Source organism: Stegostoma tigrinum, unplaced genomic scaffold, assembly GCF_030684315.1.
Source record: "Stegostoma tigrinum isolate sSteTig4 unplaced genomic scaffold, sSteTig4.hap1 scaffold_61, whole genome shotgun sequence".
Taxonomy (NCBI): Eukaryota; Metazoa; Chordata; class Chondrichthyes; order Orectolobiformes; family Stegostomatidae; genus Stegostoma; species Stegostoma tigrinum.
Genome location: NW_026728547.1, coordinates 1,081,639 through 1,101,301, shown reverse-complemented (window position 1 = coordinate 1,101,301; position 19,663 = coordinate 1,081,639). Strand labels below are relative to the sequence as shown.

General features: G+C 42.9%; 2 protein-coding genes across 3 annotated transcripts in view; both read left to right on the top strand.

Moving 5' to 3' along the window:
* The window catches only part of LOC132209003 (utrophin-like), a 247,037-nt gene that overhangs the window by 151,625 nt on the left and 75,749 nt on the right, over window positions 1-19,663 (top strand). The window lies entirely within an intron of this gene.
* Window positions 1-19,663, top strand: part of LOC132209002 (utrophin-like) — a 93,947-nt gene that overhangs the window by 61,912 nt on the left and 12,372 nt on the right. Inside the window, exons 3-5 of the mRNA XM_059644242.1 lie at window positions 5,417-5,602; window positions 5,864-6,014; window positions 9,281-9,392. Coding sequence (XP_059500225.1) covers window positions 5,417-5,602; window positions 5,864-6,014; window positions 9,281-9,392 — 449 coding nt within the window. The remainder of the gene's footprint in view (window positions 1-5,416; window positions 5,603-5,863; window positions 6,015-9,280; window positions 9,393-19,663) is intronic.

The following is a 19,663-nucleotide window of genomic DNA, read 5'->3' as shown; positions in this document are numbered from 1 at the left end:
GCCCCAGAAGGCAATGGAGGCCCAAGTCTCTGGATACTTTCAAGAAAGAGATGAATAGAGTTCTTAAAGATAGTGGAATCAAGGGTTATGGGGATAAGGCAGGGACAGGATACTGATTGTGGAGATCAGCCATGATTATAATGAATGGTGGTGCTGGCTCCAAGGGCTGAATGGCCTTATCCTGCACCTGTTGTCTGTTGTAAAAGTTAATTGTATAAGAATGATTAAGACGGTCCCATATTTCTGGTGTTGGCAGCTTGTTCAGATAGGGAAAACATGGTTGATCTTGATTCCGCTCCTATTTGTTACACAGAAGCCTCTTCGAGCAACAATTCTTGAATGTTGATGGGACGTTGAAACACAGGTAGATAATCGTGATCACTTGTTGAAAATGGATAGCAGCTAGTAGTTCACTTTCCTCTCAACCAGTGACCAGTAGGCAATGGTCCAACAGTACCTAACCCAGAGGCCACAAGCTCCCCTAAGACATGATGTCAGTTGAGCCTCATGAATAACTACCTGCAGATGGACTATCTGTAGATTAGACATGGTATTAAATCTCACATATACTACTCTCAACCGTTTCAATCGAAGTGTTTATCACTCGTTGCATCGAAACAGATCACACAAACTGAAATGACATATGCACAAATACCAACATACAAGTTCTATATCGTGGCATTTTGTTCAAAGTTGTATTTATAAAATGATAGGGTGAAGTCTAATCTTCACATCATATTAAGATGCTATAGAAATCTATGGAAGTGAGAAATTTGTTTTTTGATTCAATACATGTCTGACAAATGACAATTCAAAGAGATCTTTGTTTCAGCTGGAGTGGGTAGTGGAGTCGGCCTCATTGGGGGCATTTAAGTGACTATTAGACAGGCATATGGATGGTAATATAAGATAGGGGTGGAGGTTAGATGGACCTGAGGTTTCGGATAAAGGTTCGGCACACCATCGTGGGCTGAAGGGCCTGTACTGTTCGATGTTCTATGTATCTTATGCTGTATTCAAATGAGTAAAGTCAGTCAGTGACATTCTGCAACTTCCTTTTCCAGGGGTATGAGTGGAAGAATCAGAGTGCTTTCTTTGAAAATTTGTCTTGATGTGTCGATCCAAGGGTCATCTGGAGGAAAAATACAAGTGTCAGTACTAAATCTGTCATTGCTGATACACATGTAAACTGTAGGTTTAACTGGAGGTAAACTTTGTTTAACAAACTAGCACACTCAATAAACTGACAAAAATTATACACTAGATGTTTACTGTATTCTCCTAATCTCTGTGATGTCTGGTGAGGGTGCACGTGAGAAGGCTCTCTGCCAGTAAGTTTGAGTTAAGGCAAAGTTGCATCATTACTGAAGTTATTTATGCTGCAGATGAAGTATAACAATGATGTGTATATCCCATGCATCATGTTCCTATTATTGAGTGTGTGTTTTTTGTGTGTGTGGACCGATTGATCAAATGGAATTGTTGATTATTCAGCACATTCCTGGGACCACAGGTGCTGTTTAACAAAAGGTTTGCTGTATTAGTATATTTCTGTATTTAGTCACTGCCACGATGAATGTTAAGTCATAACTTGGTCTGTGCAGAATCTGCACAGTGCATTCCTGCTGGATAAATGATGCACTACATATGTATGATGCCATTGCTTCTCAACGACACCAACTTAGCAGCTGTTTTTGTGACCAATAATGTTTTCATCATTAGAATACTGGGAAAAGTATTTGGAAGTGTTGTATGACTCTACTGCTCACTTGCAGCAGTGATAACACTTAATGTGAGGTCATGTTTTTGCCCACTTGTTGTGCTGTTTGTCAACAATGCATCTCACAAACTAATGGGCATATTTTTTTGAAAGCTGGTACGTACAGGTATGGTCCAAGGAAGAACTGATTAGTTTTTGCCAGATCCAAATTTATTTCTCTATTTTTTAAAGCATCAGTTAAAATTGGTCGGACAGGCAAATGATCATCTTTCTGGAATATTGTTGATTGATTTCGAATGTTGTGGATTGTGTCAGCCCTGACAGTAGAATTTGTCATAACTATCAAAACATGAGCAGATTTTTGAGAGCAGATTATCAAATTGGCCTGAAGCTTTCTCAGTGAGGTAGAAGCTTCTAATAAAAGGATTTATTTTATCGGCCTTGCATTTACAAAGAATCAGTCAAGTGGAGAAATGCCTCCTAGAAAAGTTGTGTAATTATAGACTCAAGGATATTTTTTGCACAGGAGGAGGCCGTGCGGTCTGTCGTTACTGCACTGCTCAACAAAGATCTGTCTACATTGAACTCAGAGTACATTGATTTCCTTTTTGATTGTTTGGCCCATAGCCCTGGAGCCTATGGCAACACAAGTGAACATCTAAATACTGCTTAAATATTCAGACACTTTCTGAATCAGTCACACTTGTTCAGTCAGTGAGCTCAGGACTCCCACCACACTGGGAAAATAGGTTCTCCTCAACTCCCCTCCTCGCCTTTTACCTGTGAACTTCAATCTGTGTCCCCTGTTTACTGACATGTCTACGAATGGAAAAAGCAGCTTCCAGTTATCCTTTCTATGCCCTTCAAAATCTTAAAAACCTTTACCAGGTCCCCTTGTCTGCTCCAATCTTGGCATCGGTCAAACGGGCAGGTCAGTGGCAGATTGATATAGCCTGAAGAAGGAATAATATAAGAGAGACTTAATGTGGCAAAACCTGTCGTGCCGGATGGAGGTCAGCAACGGCAGCCAGCAGTGAAGTCCACTGGCAAGGATGGGCGGGCCTCAGCCCAGCACAGGGGAACACAAACCGTCACGGGGGAAGCCTCGTTCAGAGTGTCTGCAAATTCGTGGCTTCAGAAAGGACTGTAATGTTTGACTTTTTAAATTTTTGTTTTTATTTTTCTACTGTTATACTAAGAAGACTGTCGTGCTGAACTTTTAAACTTATTCATTTATTTTTATAACATAGAGCATGGAACGGTACAGCACAGTACAGGCCCTTTGGCCCACGATGTTGTACCGAACTTTTACCCTCATCCTAACGTCTATCTAACCTCCACCCCTACCTTATAATGTCATCCATGTGCTTGTCTAATAGCCGATGAAATGCCCCTAATGAGGCTGACTCCACGACCCTCTCCGGCATTGCATTCCACTCCCCTAAGACTCTGATTAAAGAAAGATGGATAAATTTTCTACTTCGGCAACTAAAATTTCATACCTCGGGACTTTGTCCCTGAGGTGGCACCGTCTGAGGTGGCATTGTACTCATGTACGCTGTATTGAATACATGTGATAATAAAACCTAAATCTCAATCTAATGCATAGCAGGACACTGGGAAGCTTAGAGGAGAAAAGGGATCCTGGGGTGATTGTTCATGAATTCCTGAAGGGGTCAGGTCAGGCTAGTAAGGGTTGTTACAAAGACATACGGGACATCTCCCTTTATCATTCGTGGCATAGATTGTAAGAACGGGGAGGCCACTTTGGAGCTGTTTCAAAGTTTGGTTAGGCCACAGCTGGAGTCGTGAGTGGCGTTTTGGTCACCACCCATTAGGTAGGATGTGATTGCACTGGAGGGAATGAAAAGTATGTTGCATGTGTTGGAGCATTTTAGCTGTGAAGAAAGGCTGGAAAAAGTCAGATTATTTTCTGTGAAGCAGAGAAGGTTTGCGGGTTGAGTGGAGGTCCTGATAGAGGCATGTAAGAATATGAGAGGTATAGATAGGTTGAGTAGAAAGCATTGTTCCCCTTAGTTAAAGCATCAATAACAACAGGGCATAATTTTAAAGAGAAAGACGGGAAATTTAGAGGAGGTTTGAGGAAAATCATTTTCATCCAGAGTGTGGTGAAGGTCTGGAATGCATTGCCTGGGAGGGAAGTTGAAACAGGAAACCTCACAACTTTTGAAAAGTACTTGGATGAGCACTTGAAATGTTGTAATATTTAAGAGAATGGTCCAGTGTGTAAAAATGGGACTAGTATATGTCGCAGTGTATTTTCAGAGGTACATCCTTAGTGGGCCGTGGGACCTCTTCTGTGCTGTATGATTCCATGAGAACCCCCAGCCCAGGCAGCATCTTGGTTTTTCAGTAATCTCCAGGATCACACCCTTCATAGTGTGATCCCCTGCCTTGTTAGCCCTCCCAAGTTGGTTAGATCACACTTTTCCTGGTTGAGTTCCAATTGCTGTGCCCAGCTGACCAGTCTGTTGATCTCCTCCTGAAGTTTATCCTCCCTGTCTGTCAACCAATTTTGGATCCAGTGTGCCACTTTGCCTTTGATCCCATGGCTGTTATTTACATGACCATTCCATCGATATCCTCCTCACTAAATTAGTCATTCGCTAGCGACACGGTCATACACACTGTGTTTAAGCCCAAACGATGAATCTAGTTGACAAATTTCAAGGGTCCTTGTGGCAAGCCCTGCACAAGCCCAATCAAAGCACACATCCTGTCACATAGATATCCCTTTACCATCAATCACCCTGTGCTCTCTGCCTCAGCCAGTTTTGGCTCCAGTGTGCCTCTTTGCCTTTGATTCGTTGACTGTTGTTTTCTTGATCAGTCTGCCAAGGGGTCTTTACTAAGTCCACATCGAATGCATAAGCTCATCAACTTTCCAACATCTCCTCAAAAAAGGATCAAATTTCTGAAATATGACCTCATCTTAACAAATCCATCCTGACTATCCCTGATTAATTCATGCAAGTACATTCTACCCCTAAGAATGCCTCTTTGTAGCTTCTCCAGTGCTGAGATTATTCTGACTGGCCTTTAATTTGCTGGTCTGTTCCTCTCTCTGTTTGTTAATAGTAGAACAATGTTCATAGACCTTCATTACTTCATTTCTGATTGGCAAGGGTTTGAAAATTGCTGCCAGGGGCCCAGATATCTCCTCCCTCACTTCCCTTGCGAGCTGGTATACATTTCAGTTAGGCCTGCGGATGTATCCACTTGTAAAGTTGCTAAACCAGCTGCGTCTCCCTGTGTCTTTACCTCTGATGTTCCTAGGTCCTCTGCCCTGATATCTATACTTACAGTGTCCTTTTCCATTGTAAAGATTGACACAAAATATTCATTGAGGGCAGTGCCCATGTTTTCCAGGTCCACACAAACTGTACATCTCTGTGAAACGAATGAGGAGATATTCGAGAGGTTTGAGATTTACAATCAAGAAAGAAATTGACCAAATGACTTCCTTGGACAACATACATTGTCCATTGTTGTAAACAAACAGAAGTTTTTGTTTCCACAGTTGTTTGCAAATAGCCAATCAAGATCATAAAATAATGTTTTAAGATAATTTACAAAGCAAGGCAATTGAGGAAGATGTATTGGATGTATTGAACTCTCAACTACCTCTCTTAAGTTTAGGAATATCAATATTTTTCTTCTGAATAACTTTTGCAGATCTCTTCAAACAAGTAGCTGAACCCACAGATTTATGTGACCAACGAAGCCTGAGCCTTTTGCTTCACAATGCAGTCCAGATCCCTCGGCAGCTCGGTGAGGTACCTTCATTTGGAGGCAGAAACATTGAACCAAGTGTCTGCAGTTGCTTCCAACATGTAAGTGTGCTCTGCGCCAATTCAATAGGTCAAGCGGGTCTACTTGCCAGTGTGAATTTTGTGCTCATTTTCGGTTTGAATTAGTTCCAGAGGCCAACATGTACCACGACTAATCCAAGGCTATCATGTTTATAAATAGTCAATGTTTTTATTAAATTAATGATTAAAAACAATGTCAGAAACCCCAGTGATAGTGTATTAGATATCACTGAGGATAGCGGATGTAAACTTGACATAATTAGTCATGCAGCTGATCTTTTATTTCCCTCTCGGGCCTTAACAAAAACAGAGATTGATATTAAACACTTTGTAGAGTGGATGAGATTGGAGCCTCGATCCATGGTCTGGCTGCCTGTTCTACACCATGTGGCAGCTGCTGAAACTGCAAAACATCAGGCGAAGTGTAACATCTGCAAAGAGTACCCATTCGTAGGTTTCAGGTGAGATGTGCAAACCAGCAGAAAGTTAGTGGGAGTTAGTTTTTAAAGAAAGCTTTAACTTTAGATGTTCTATTAGAAACTCGATCAGTCAACAACACAACTGAAATCATCAAAAATCCCAACAAACTCATGGACCAGAGAAGTAATTAGGACAAATTAAGTATCAACTTCTTTAACTTAATTTTTTGTGAGAGGTGAGTGCTGCATGCTTTTGGTATTTTGTTCACCGTTGCATTGATCACAGACACTGTGGCTCAGAATGGATTGTGACTTGACTTGCGGTTGGTTCTGTAATTTGCAATTATTGAGAATTTACAGAAAGGCCTTTTTATTAGTCCTGTAATCAGTGTGTGTGCATCCTATGAAAGTGATTGCTGTGTTGTTGCTAAATGATCGATAAAACTTCTTGTCCATAATTAGTAAATTAAATTGCATATTTGGACAGGATTTCTAAGGGGTAAATTGACCCTTTTCAGTTAACTATTCTCCTACATTTCTAAGATTGGCCATCTTGGAGAAGGTGCGTGTTACTGCCATTGATCTGATCAAACAACTCCCTGTCTAAGAAGAACTGGAGTGAGACCCCAACTGTGGATGAAACTATGACTGCCATAACTAAGTAAAGAGCAACAGCGACCCGGAGTCAATTGAATTCCATCTGAAGCTTGAGGAATGGTGGCCTAACTCTGAAGGCCAAGATCTGTTAGCTTTTCATGGACTATGAGGAACAGGGAAGGATTTCACAAAATCTTTAAGATGCCATATCTTATACAAAACTGAAGGAGAAATGTCAGATTGCTCAAAGAACCATGGGATCACCAGCCTTTCCATTGCTGGGAAGATTCTGGCAAGGTTACTTCTGAATAGGTTTATACCACCATGGCGAATGAAAACCTTCCATGCGAAGGGAACTTTGTGAAAATGTTGGAGACAGAGCAGGACCAATTTACAATAATGATTCCAGGGTTGAGATATCTCATTATGAAAATTGATTAGAGGAATTGGGACAGCTTTCCTCGAAGATGCTGAGACTTAGAAGAGATTATTTTGAATCTTGCAAAATCATTTGAAGTCTGGTCAGAGTAGACAAGGGGAAGACTTTCCTACTTGTGACAGAATTGAGAATAAGATGCAGAGGTTTGAAGTGATTGACTACAGAAGTAACTGCAGTGTAAGAAATAGCTTTATCACAGTCTATAGAATGCATTACCTAGAGGAGGCAGTTTCAGTAAAAGATGCAAGAAAGCGTTAGTTGATTAATTAAAGAGAAATAATGTGCAGGTTAAGGAAAAGGCACTAATTTGTGACATGTATTTGGAGAGCTAGTTCAAACATGATGGACCAAATGGCTTCCTTTTACTGTGATTTGAAGTTAAAATTCATTAAAAGTAAAGTGTGTTTGGCTCTGGGACACGGTGGAAAAGGATAAGGTAAACAGGACATGAGTGATCGGAGACTTGATAGTTGGAGGGGCAGATAGGAGATTTTGTAGCCGCAATCAGGAATCCAAACACAGAACTTGCATGAATGAACAAAGAAGAGGAATCGATTCAGTTGCCTCCAGTGAAGACTGTGACCACACCTTCACCCGCTGTGGGAGAATCTGCCTGATATGAATGAACCAACCACCAATAGGCCCGCAACCAATAAACACAAATTTCCTCGAGTGTTCATCCAGTGAGAAGCACCAAGAGGAAGGCAGCCTTTTTCCTACATTTTGTCAGCTTGACCATTTGGGAAGAGAGCCCCCCTTCTCTGACATTCTGTTCTATAAAGATCAAATGTATTGGTTCCTGATGTTGCGTGAGGCCAGTGAACTTCCACAATTCTACCACACTGTTACTTCCAAATCTATTTCTTTCCTTAACATCTCCTCAACGTTTCATCTTCTCAATCTACCGTCTGTCTGTATTTCTTCCGACTGTTGTTCAGAAAAGTAATTCCTTTCATCCCTTTCACTTCCAAATTATGTTTGTTCCTCACGGAAACTGGTATTCTGCTTCAGTTTATCTATTGCCTTGAAAATTCTGGACTAATCTGTAATTGACAGTGAGTTTCCTGTTAGCAGTGCTATTTATAAGAGGATTAACTGAACTTAACCACTTCAGTGCATAATTTAATATTGCCTTGCATAGCTCCAAAAATTTTAAGAGCCTGCTGTTTGTACTTTTATGTTGGTTTTCATGGCTATTTAGTTTCTGCTCATACATTTATGACTGCTTGCTGAGTCTCAGAGTTTGGCTTCATGACAGGAATCTGAAGGCAATATTCTCTGTTTTGCACCATCTCATCATATTGATGACCTGCATTCTGTATGCAGTTCCATCCATTCATCTGTTGATAATTTCACACGACATTGATCAAGTCCTTCCATTTCATTATGACATTTTCCATTCTTGCAAGGGATTTGGCTATCACCGGTGAAGTTATCATTTGTTGTCCTTCGCTAATTGCCGTTGAACTGAGTGGATGGCTGGGCGGGTGGTTCAGAGCTACCTACATTGCTGTGGCTCTGTAGCCACATGTAGATCAGATGGGGTAAAGATGATCGAATACTCCCCGAAAGGACATGAGTGGATCAGATGGATTTTTACCAACAATTGTTGATAGTTTCATGATAGCGTTACTGGAAATGACTCTTAGTTCTGGGTATTTTTTTAATGAAATGTAAATTTGACCAGCTACAGTGTTTGAACATGAACCTACATTCCCCAGAGCATCAGCCTGGGTCTCTGGATTTTTAGTTCAATGTATTTGCCACTTGCCCACTGTCTCTCAGCCATTATTACAGTTAATTTCTTGACTTTTTTTTCTCTTTGCTTGGAGAACTTCCCTTCTGCAGTCTGAGCTGAAAATGTGTATCCTCCTCGTTTATTGTGGCCTTTACAGCTTCACGTGTTACAATCGCTGCTCGTCAGATTTACCTTTTCCAGGAAGATTCTGGCAAGGTTACTTCTAAATAGGTTTATGCCACCGTGGCAGATGAAAACCTTCCATACAATGGGAATGTTGTGAATACGTTGGATGCAGAGCAGAAGCAATTTACAATAATTCCAGGGATGTGATATCCCATTATGAAAATCGACTGGGGGAGTTGGGACAGTTTTCCTCGACTTTGCTAGCATTTGTTTCTCCCCACATAATTTGCCGTTTCTTCAAAATAAAAAAAAATACATAATTTAACTACTTAACTTGCATTCCTTCGATGGTTAAAAATATCCAAACAAAAATGAACATTTCTCTTACTACTTGTTCTTCCTTTATAGGTACCGCAGCCTCAAACACTTGAATTATGACATGTGCCGAAGCTGTTTCTTTTCGGGGCGCACGTCAAAGGGGCACAAGTTACATTACCCAGTGGTGGAGAACTGCACTCCAGTGAGTAATATATTATTCCACTTGATAGAATTGTTCCAATCTGTCGAAACTTAGGGATTTTACCATTTAAATACAATCTTCCCTCAAAGTTGAAGTAGTTTGCTAAAATGATAAAAGGCCAACAGCTTAAATCAGGCTTCAATACCAGGAATACAATATTGTGCAGAAGCTCTTTGATGTCAAGTTGAGGCTCAAGGAGGGATATGTCATCATGCCCACCCTTTTCTCCAACTTTGTCACCACCATTCTTAATCTCATCAAGAACAAGCTTCCCAGTGACTTGGATAGGATGGATGGAAAACCTTTTCACCTCAACCAGTTAAAATCACGGAAGAAAATGACACTGACCTCGCTTATGGAGCTTCAGTATGTGGTTCACAATGTCATTTCCACTCTCAGAAGTCTTCAAATCTCCCTTCAGGCTTTTGCAAAAGTATACTGAAGAATTCGCCTCAACCTTAAATTTGCCACCCAGGTTGATGGGGTTGTTAAGAAGGCATACGGTGTGTTAGGCTTCATTGGTAGAGGGATTGAGTTTCGGAGCCATGAGGGCATGTTGCAGCTGTACAAAACTCTGGTGCAGCTGCACTTGGAGTATTACGTACAGTTCTGGTCGCAGCATCATAGGAAGGATGTGGAAGCATTGGAAAGGGTGCAGAGGAGATTTACCAGGATGTTACCTGGTATGGAGGGAAGGTGTTATGAGGAAAGGCTGAGGGACTTGAGGCTGTTTTCGTTCGAGAGAAGAAGATTAACAGGTGACTTAATAGAACCATACAAGATGATCAGAGGATTAGATAGGGTGGACAGTGAGAGTCTTTTGGCTCGGATGGCCATGTTTGACACGGTCAGGGGGCATAGCTTTAAATTGAGGGGTGATAGATATAGGACAGAAGTCAGAGGTAGGTTCTTTACTTGGAGAGTAGTAAGGGCATGGAATGCCCTGCCTGCAACAGTAGTAGACTTGCCAACTTTAAGGGCATTTAAATGGTCGTTGGATAAACATATGGATGATAATGGAATAGTGTAGGTTTGATGGGCTTCAGGTTGGTTTCACAACATCAAGGCCGAAAGGGCCTGTACTGGGCTGTTATGTTCTATGTTCGAACCTCAAGATGACTCAAATCCTTTACCAATCTCAAGTTGTGGCCCATTTTTTCATCAAAATTAATGGAGAAATCCTCCCAAATGTAGAACATTTCCCTTACATGGGTCGCTCTCTCTCTTTTAAGGCTGACATCGATACAGAGGTTCTAACATTACGTCCAATTTGCGAGTGGCACCTTTGGCCTCCTAAGGATGAGAATGCTCAATTGTGACATCTGTGCTGATCGCAAGATCCTTGAGTTCAAGGCATGCATCGTTCAGCCTCTCCTATATGACTGTGAAACCTGGATAACATCCAGCTGCCACTTCAAGACCCTTTCAGCACAGTTTTGTCATGGATTCTCCACATGAGCTAGGAGGAAAAACCTCCTAGCATCAGCATTGACGCCATGATGATTTGAAACAAACCCCATTGGGCTGGCCATGTACTTGGGATGCCTAAGTTATGACTACCAAAGTAAATTTTTGCCAACTGATTTCAAAGACCTTGAAATGTTCCTGCAAGAAATACTACATCGAGGTCAAAGTATGGGATATCCCCATTCAGAAGAAACCAACTTGGGGGAATCTCCTGTCTAAAGACACATAATTCTTTATGAACACAGGCAAGAAGTTGAAGTGTGGGAAAGGAACTGGAGAAAGGAATGCTAGTGTTCTCAAGGCCAAGACCACTTCCATCACCCTGAAAGACCTGCTAAACGTGTGGCTCTAGTTCAGGCTAATCAACCCGCACAGAGCTCATGACCCGTGATACGGAATTTCCTAGCTGGGCAATCATACTCATCAGCCAGTGATGGCTCTTAATATTGTGCAGAATATAATTTGATCTCAAACAAGTACTGTATGTAGCTTTGAGCATTGCTATGGAAAGACCAGGTTTTATAGAATAATCAGAATGGTGCTGCATGAGAAACTGGAATTAAGAGGAGGTAGGTGATACTTAATTTTTATTTGTTTCTGGGCCACTGGCATCGCTAACTGGGGCAGCATTTATTTGCCATCCTTAGTTAGCCTTGTAATTGTTGAATCATTGTAGTCCATGTGCTGTAGGTAGACTCAGTCAGTCAGGGGTGAATTTCCAGGACTTTGACCCAGTGATAGTGAAAGAACAGCAATATATTTCCAAGTTGAGATGGTGAGTGGCTTAGACACAGGGTCTTGTTGGTGGTGCTGTTCTCATATATCTGTTACACCTGCCCTTGCAGCTGAAATTTGTCATAGGTTTGGAAAGTCCAATCTCAGGATCTTTTGCAGATTTCTCAGTGCATCTCATAGATGGTACACACTGCTGCTAATGAGCACTGGAGGGAGTAGGCTGCTTTTTCCTGGATGGTGTTGAACTTATTGAGTGCTTTTGTATCTGCACCCATCTAGGCAAGTGGGGATTATTCCATCATTCTTCTGACTTATACCAAGTAGCTGGTAGACAGGCTTGGGGAATCAGGAGGTGAGTTACTTGATGCAGTAATCCGAGCTTTGGGCCTGCTCCTGTAGCCACTGCATTTAAATAGGAAGTCCAGTTGAATTTCTGTTCACTGGTAAAACCTGGGATTTTGATAGCGGACAATTCAGTGATGGTTACACCATTGAATGTCAAGGGACAATTTATAGATTTTCTCCTACTGGAGATGGTCATTACCTGGTATTTGTGTAGTATAATTGCGACTTGCCACTTAGCAGCCCAAGCCGAGATATCGTTCTGGCCTTGTTGCATTTGGACATGGACAGGTTCAGTATCTGAGCAGTGGTGAATGATGCTGAATATTCTGCTATCACTGGTGAACATCCCCACTTCTGATCTTATGATGGAGACAAGGTCATTGATAAAGCAGCTGAAGATGGTTAGGCTTAGGACTGTACCTTCAGGACCTCCTGCAGCTGACCTCCAACAACCAAAATGCCTCCCATTAGGAGAGGCGATGACCTAATGGTATTATGACTAGACTATTAATCCAAGCACTCAGGTAATGTTCTGAGGACCTGGTTCAAATTCCACGATGGCACATAATGGAATTTGAATTCAATGAAAATCTGGAATTAAGAGTCTAATGATGATCGTAAATCCATTGCCAATTGTTGGAAAAACCCATCTGATTCACTTATGTTCTTTAGGGAAGGAAACTGGGCTAGGCCTGGTGTGGCCTACATGGAACTCCAGATATCAGTTATGCAATTTGGGATGGGCAATAAAAGCTGGTCTAACCAGCAATGCCCTCTTTCCCATGAAAGAATGAAAAAGCATCGTCCTCTGTGCAGATATTATTCGAACCAGTGGTGAGTTTCTGCTGGATTCCCATCAGCTCCAGTTTTGGTAGCGCTCCTTGATGCCACACTCGGTCAAATGTAGCCATCCTTAGCTCACCTCCGGAATTCAAGTCTTTTGACCATGTTTGAACAACAGCTGTAATGAAGTCAGGAACTGATGAGGTAGCAGAATTGAGGATTTTGTATAGGGATCTGAGGGATGTGGCAAATCGAGATTTCCAGAAAGAATTTGACCAGTTGCTGCATAAAAAAGTGAACCAGAAGGTTAGATCCAAGGGGATTAAGGGTAAAATATTGGTTTGAATAAAGGCCTGGCTAACTGACAGAAAGCTGAGGGTCAGGATAAATGAGTCTTTGTCTGGATGGTGAATTGTTACAAGTGGGGTGCTGCGGGCTTCAGTTCTCTGACCTCGACTATTTGTAACATATACAAATGATATGTAAGCAGAGACAAAGTGTAATGTAACAGAATGCATGGATGATTCTGAAAGAGGTGGGAAAACAGCCTGTGATGTGAAATAGAACATACACAGCTGAATATTGATAGGCGAGGAGAATGGACCAGAATCTGGCAGGTGGTTAATGTGGATAAGCATGAGGCTTGCCTATTTTGTCCAGGAAAAAAAGGGCAAATTATTATTTAAATGGAGGGAAGATTCAAAGTGTGTCAGTGCAAAGTTGTCTGGCTGTCTTTGTGCATGAATAGCTGAAAGTTGGTATGCGGGTTAGGCATAGCACAAGGAAGGCAGATGGAACTCTGGCATTTATCACAAAAGGACTGGATCATTAAAGTAACAAAGTGTTTTTCCGAACACATTGGGTGTTGGTGAGACCAGAGTCTTGTGTCCAGTTTTGATCCCCTCACTGAGGATGAATGCGTTTGCACTGGAGGCAGTTCGGAGGAGGTTGAACTGATTGATTCCAGGGATGAAAGGGCTGTCATATGAGAAGTGGCTGAGTAGCTTGGGCTTGTACTTGCTGGTGTTGGAAAGAATGAGCGGGGTGGTTCTGATTGAGGTATATAAAATAGTAAAGGGGATTGAAAAGATTGGCATTGAGCAAACGTTCTGCATTGTGGGACATTCTTAAACAAGAAGCTGTAGCTATCGAGTGAGGCATGGCATGTACAAAATAGAGACGAGGAGTGGGTTGTGAATCTATGGAATTCATTGCCCCTGAATGCAATGGAGGCAGCACCAATCGACCGATTCAAGAAAGAAATAAATATGTTTCTGATGAAAAATAGGGAGAAAGGGCCATGGGGAGCAGGCAGGAGAGTGGAGTTGAGATCAGGAAAAGATCAGCAACCACGACTAACAAGATAAGTCAAGGACAGGATGAAAGCAAAAGAAAAAGCATAAAATGTGTTGCGGTTAGTGGGAAGCCAGTGAATTGGGAAGCCTTTCGAAAACTAGCAGCGGACAGGTAAAAAGGTAATAAGGGGGAAGATGATGAAATATAGAACATAGAACATAGAACAGTACAGCACAGAACAGGCCCTTCAGCCCACAATGTTGTGCCGACCATTGATCCTCATGGATGCACCCTCAAATTTCTGTGACCATATGCATGTCCAGCAGTCTCTTAAATGACCCCAATGACCTTGCTTCCACAACTGCTGCTGGCAACGCATTCCATGCTCTCACAACTCTCTGCGTAAAGAACCTGCCTCTGACATCCCCTCTATACTTTCCACCAACCAGCTTAAAACTATGACCCCTCGTGCTAGCCATTTCTGCCCTGGGAAATAGTCTCTGGCTATCGACTCTATCTATGCCTCTCATTATATCAAATATGAGGGCAATATTAATGAGGGTAATATTAAAAAAAATTGCAGGAGTTTCTTTCAGCTATAAAAGGTAAGAGACAGGCAAGAGTACAAATAAAGAGAACAAAGAGATTTACAGCGCAGGAACAGGCCCTTCGGCCCTCCGAGCCTGTGCCGATCGAGATCCTCTGTCTAACCTGCCATCTATTTCCTAAGGGTCTGTGTCCATTTGCTCCCCGCCCATCCATGTACCTGTCCATAAGACCATAAGACATAGGAGTGGAAGTAAGGCCATTCGACCCATCAAGCCCACTCCGCCATTTAAATCATGGCTGATGGGCATTTCAACACCACCTCCCCGCACTCTCCCCGTAGCCGTTGATTCCTTACGAGATCAAGAATTTGTCGATCTCTGCCTTGAAGGCATCCAACGTCCCGGCCTCCATGCACTCTGTGGCAATGAATTCCACAAGCCCACCACTCTCTGGCTGAAGAAATGTCGTCTCATTTCAGTTTTAAATTTACCCCTCTAATTTTAAGGCTGTGCCCACGTGTCCTAGTCTCGCCGCCTAACGGAAGCAACTTCCTAGCGTCCACCCCTTCTAAACCATACATTATCTCGTAAGTTTCTAAATCTCCCCTCAACCTTCTAAACTCTAACGAGGACAATCCCAGGATCCTTCGCCGTTCATCATACGTTAAGCCTACCATTCCAGGGATCATCCGTGTGAATCTTCGCTGGGCACGAACCAGGGCTAGTCTGTCCTTCCTGAGGTGTGGGGCTCAAAATTGGATACAGTATTCTAAATGGGGTCTAACTAGAGCCTTATAAAGCCTCAGAAGCACATCGCTGCTTTTATATTCCAACTCTCTTGAGATAAATGACAACATTACATTCGCTTTCTTAATTATGGACTCGACCTTCAAGTTAACTTGTACAGAATCCTGGACCACACTCCCAGATCCCTTTGCACTTCTGATTTGCGAATTTTCTCACCGTTTAGAAAATAGTCCATGCCTGTATTCTTTTTTCCAAAGTGCAAAACCTCACATTTACTCACATTCAATTTCATCAGCCATTTCCTGGACCACTGTTCCAAACTGTCGAAATCTTTCTGCAGCTTCCCCACCTCCTCAGCACGGCCTGTCTGTCCACCTATGTTCGTATCATCGGAAAACTTTGCCAGAATGCCCCCAGTCCCTTCATCCAGATCATTAATGAAAATGGTGAACAGCTGTGGCCCCAACACTGAACCCTGCGGGACACCGCTCGTCACTGGTTGCCATTCCGAAAAAGAGCCTTTTAACCCAACTCTCTGCCTTCTGTCAGACAGCCAATCCTCAATCCAAGCCAGTAGCTCACGTGGAACACCATGGGCCATCACCTCGTTCAGCAGCCTCCCGTGAGGCACTGTATCAAAGGCCTTTTGGAAGTCTAGATCGATCACATCTACTGGGTTTCCCTGGTCGAACATACTTGTTACCTCTTCAAACAATTCTAATAGGCACGACCTCCTCTGACTAAATCCATGCTGACTTGTTTTAATCTGACCCTGCACTTCCGGGAATTTAGAAATGTCATCCTTGACAATGGATTCTAGAATTTTACCAACTACCAGGGTTAGGCTCATCGGCCTATAATTTTCCATCTTTTGCCTTGATCCTTTCTTAAACAAGGGGGTCACAACAGCAATTTTCCAATCATTTGGGACTTTCCCTGACTCCAGTGAATTTTGAAAGATCACGACCAAAGCCTCCGCTATTTCCTCAGCCACCTCCCACAGAACTCTAGGATGTAGCCCATCGGGGCCAGGAGATTTATCAAATTTTAGACCCTTTAGCTTTTCTAGCACTTTCTCTTTTGTAATGCCTACCGTATTCAACTCTGCCCTCTGGCTCTCCCTAATTGTTGGCATACTACTCATGTATTCCACTGTGAAGACTGACGCAAAGTACTTATTAAGTTGTTCAGCTATTTCCTTATCTCCCGTCACAGGCCTTCCTGAATCAATTTGGAGCGGCCCAATATCTACCTTTGCCTCTCGTTTGTTTCTTATGTATTGAAAGAAGCTTTGACTATCATTTCTAATATTACGAGCTAGCCTACCTTCATATATGATCTTCTCCTTCCTTGTTGCTCTCTTTGTTATCCTCTGTCTGTTTTTGTAGCCTCCCCAATCTTCTGATTTCCCAGTGCTCTTGGCCACTTTATAGGCTGTCTCTTTTTCTTTGATATATTTCCTGACTTCCTTTGTCAGCCATGGCTGTCTAATCCCACCCCAGATAATCTTTGTTTTCTTTGGGATGAACCTCTGTCCTGTGTCCTCAACTACACCTATAAACTCCTGCCATTGTTGGTCTACTGTCTTCCCCGCTCGGCTCTGCTTCCAGTCGATTTTCATCAATTCCTCTCTCATGCCCCTGTAATTACCTTTATTTAACTGTAATACCATTCCATCCGATTTTGCCTTCTCTCTTTCAAACTGCAGACCGAACTCTACTGTATTATGATCGCTGCCTCCTACGTGTTCCCTTACTTTAAGGTCTTTTATAAAGTCTGGTTCATTACATAGCACATAGCCCAGAATAGCCTGTTCCCTTGTGGGCTCCATCACAAGCTGTTCCAAAAAGCCATACTGCAAACATTCCAAGAATTCTCTTTCTTTGGATCCACCAGCAACATTATTCACCCAATCCACCTGCATGTTGAAGTCCCCCATGATCACCGTGACCTTGCCTTTCTGACATGCCCTATTTATTTCTCGGTGCATCTTGCGCCCCTGGTCCTGACCACTGTTAGGAGGTCTGTACATAACTCCCATTACAGTTTTTTTTGCCTTTGTGTTTCCTCAATTCCACCCACACAGACTCCACATCTTCTGACCCTGTGTCGTTTAGTGCCGTAGATCTAATTCCATTCTTAATTAACAAGGCAACCCCACCCCCTCTGCCCACCTCCCTGTCTTTTTGATGTGTTGTGAATCCTTGGATATTTAACTGCCAGCCCTGAGCTCCCTGCAACCATGTCTCTGTGATGTCTACCACATCATAATCATTCAAGAGGATTTGTGCTGTTAATTCATCTACTTTGTTGCGAATGCTAAGAGCATTTAGATGAAGTGTCTTAATGCTAGCTTTCTTATCATTATGAGAGAGGTTGGAAATCCCAAGATGTCTTAAGTTATCCTTCCTTTTTGCTGTATTCCTAGTCTGCCTCGAGCTTAAATCCACCTGTACTCATGCTATCCTGTTGCTTATCTTTCCATTTAACTCCATACTCCCTGTCTCTTTCACTTTCCCTTCCCCTCCGACTCACGAGTTTAAAGCCCTACTGACCACCCTATTTATCTTTTTCGCTAGAACACTGGTTCCAGATCGGTTCAGGTGGAGACCGTCCCAACGGTACAGATCCCCCCGGTTCCAAAACTGATGCCAATGCCCCATGAAATGAAATCCCTCTTTCCCACACCAATCCCTTACCAATGTGTTGACTTGCCTAACTTTCTTTTCCCTACTCCAATTGGCACGTGGCTTGGGCAGTAATCCGGAGATTATGACCCTTGAGGACCTGTACTTCAATTTCTTTCCTCGTGTTTCATTATCCCTGAACTGGTCCTCTACCCTAGCTTTGCCCATGTCGTTAGTCCCAACGTGGACCACAACAACTGGATCCTCCCCCTCCCGCTCTAATATCCTTTCAACCCGGTTGGAGATGTCCCGCACCCTGGCACCGGGCAGGCAACACACCATGCGGGTCTCCCGATGCGGCTTGCACAGGATACTATCTGTCCCTCTAATTATAGAATCCCCTATAACACCTACCTGTCTTTTTGCTCCCCCCCGCCCTTGAATGACCTTGTGCCCCACGGTGCCATGGTCAGCTGGCTCATCCTGTCCACAGTCCATTCCCTCAACCGTACAGGGAGCAAGAATCTCATACCTGTTGCAGTTGTCTGTCCGGACAGATCTGAAAAGATACTGACGTGTCTGCGTCTACCACCTCCGCTGGCACCGCGTTCCAGGCACCCACCACCCTCTGTGTAGAGAACTTTCCACACATATCTCCCATAAACGTTCGTCCTCTCACTCTGAACTCATGACCCCTAGTAATTGAGTCCCCCACTCTGGGGGGGAAAAAGCTTCTTGCTATCCACCCTGTCTCTCCCCTCATGATTTTGTAGACCTCAATCAGGTCCCCCCTAATCACCATCTTTCTCATGAAAATAATCCTAATCTACTCAACCTCTCTTCATAGCTAGCATCCTCCATACCAGGCAACATCCTGGTGAACCTCCACTGCACCCTGTCCAAAGCGTCCACGTCCTTTTGGTAATGTACACAGTACTCTAAATGTGGCTGAACCAAAGTCTCATACAACTGTACATGACCTGCCAACTCTTGTCCTCAATACCCCGTCCGATGAAGGAAAGCATGCCGTATGCCTTCTTGACCACCCTATTGACCTGGCTTGCCACCTTCAGGGAACAATGGACCTGAACACCCAGATCTCTCTGTTCATCAATTTTCCCTAGGACTTTACCATTTACTGCATAGTTCACCCTTGAATTAGATCTTCCAAAATGCATCACCTCGCATTTGCCCGGATTGAACTCCATCTGACATTTATCTGCCACACTCTCGAGTCTATTTATATTCTGCTGTAATCTCTGACAGTCCCCCTCACTTTCTGCTGCTCCACCAATCTTAGTGTCATCTGCAAACTTGCTGATCAGATGACCAACACCTTCCTCCAAATCATTTACGCATATCACAAACAACAGTGGTCCCAGCACAGAACCTTGTGGAACACCACTGGTCACAGGTGTCCAATTTGAGAAAATCCTTTCTACCACTACTCTCTGTCTCCTGTTGCCTAGCCCTTTTTTTTGTGTCCGTCGAGCGAGCGCACCCTTGATCCCATGCGACTTGACTTTCTCCATCAGCCTGCCATGGGGAACCTTATCAAACACCTTACTGAAGTCCATGTAAATAACGTCTACAGCCTTTCCCTTTCAATCAACTTTGTCATGTCGTCAAAGAATTCTATAAAGTTGGTAAGACATGACCTTCCCTGCACAAAACCATGTTGCCTATCACTGATAAGCTGATGTGCTTCCAAATGGGAATAGAT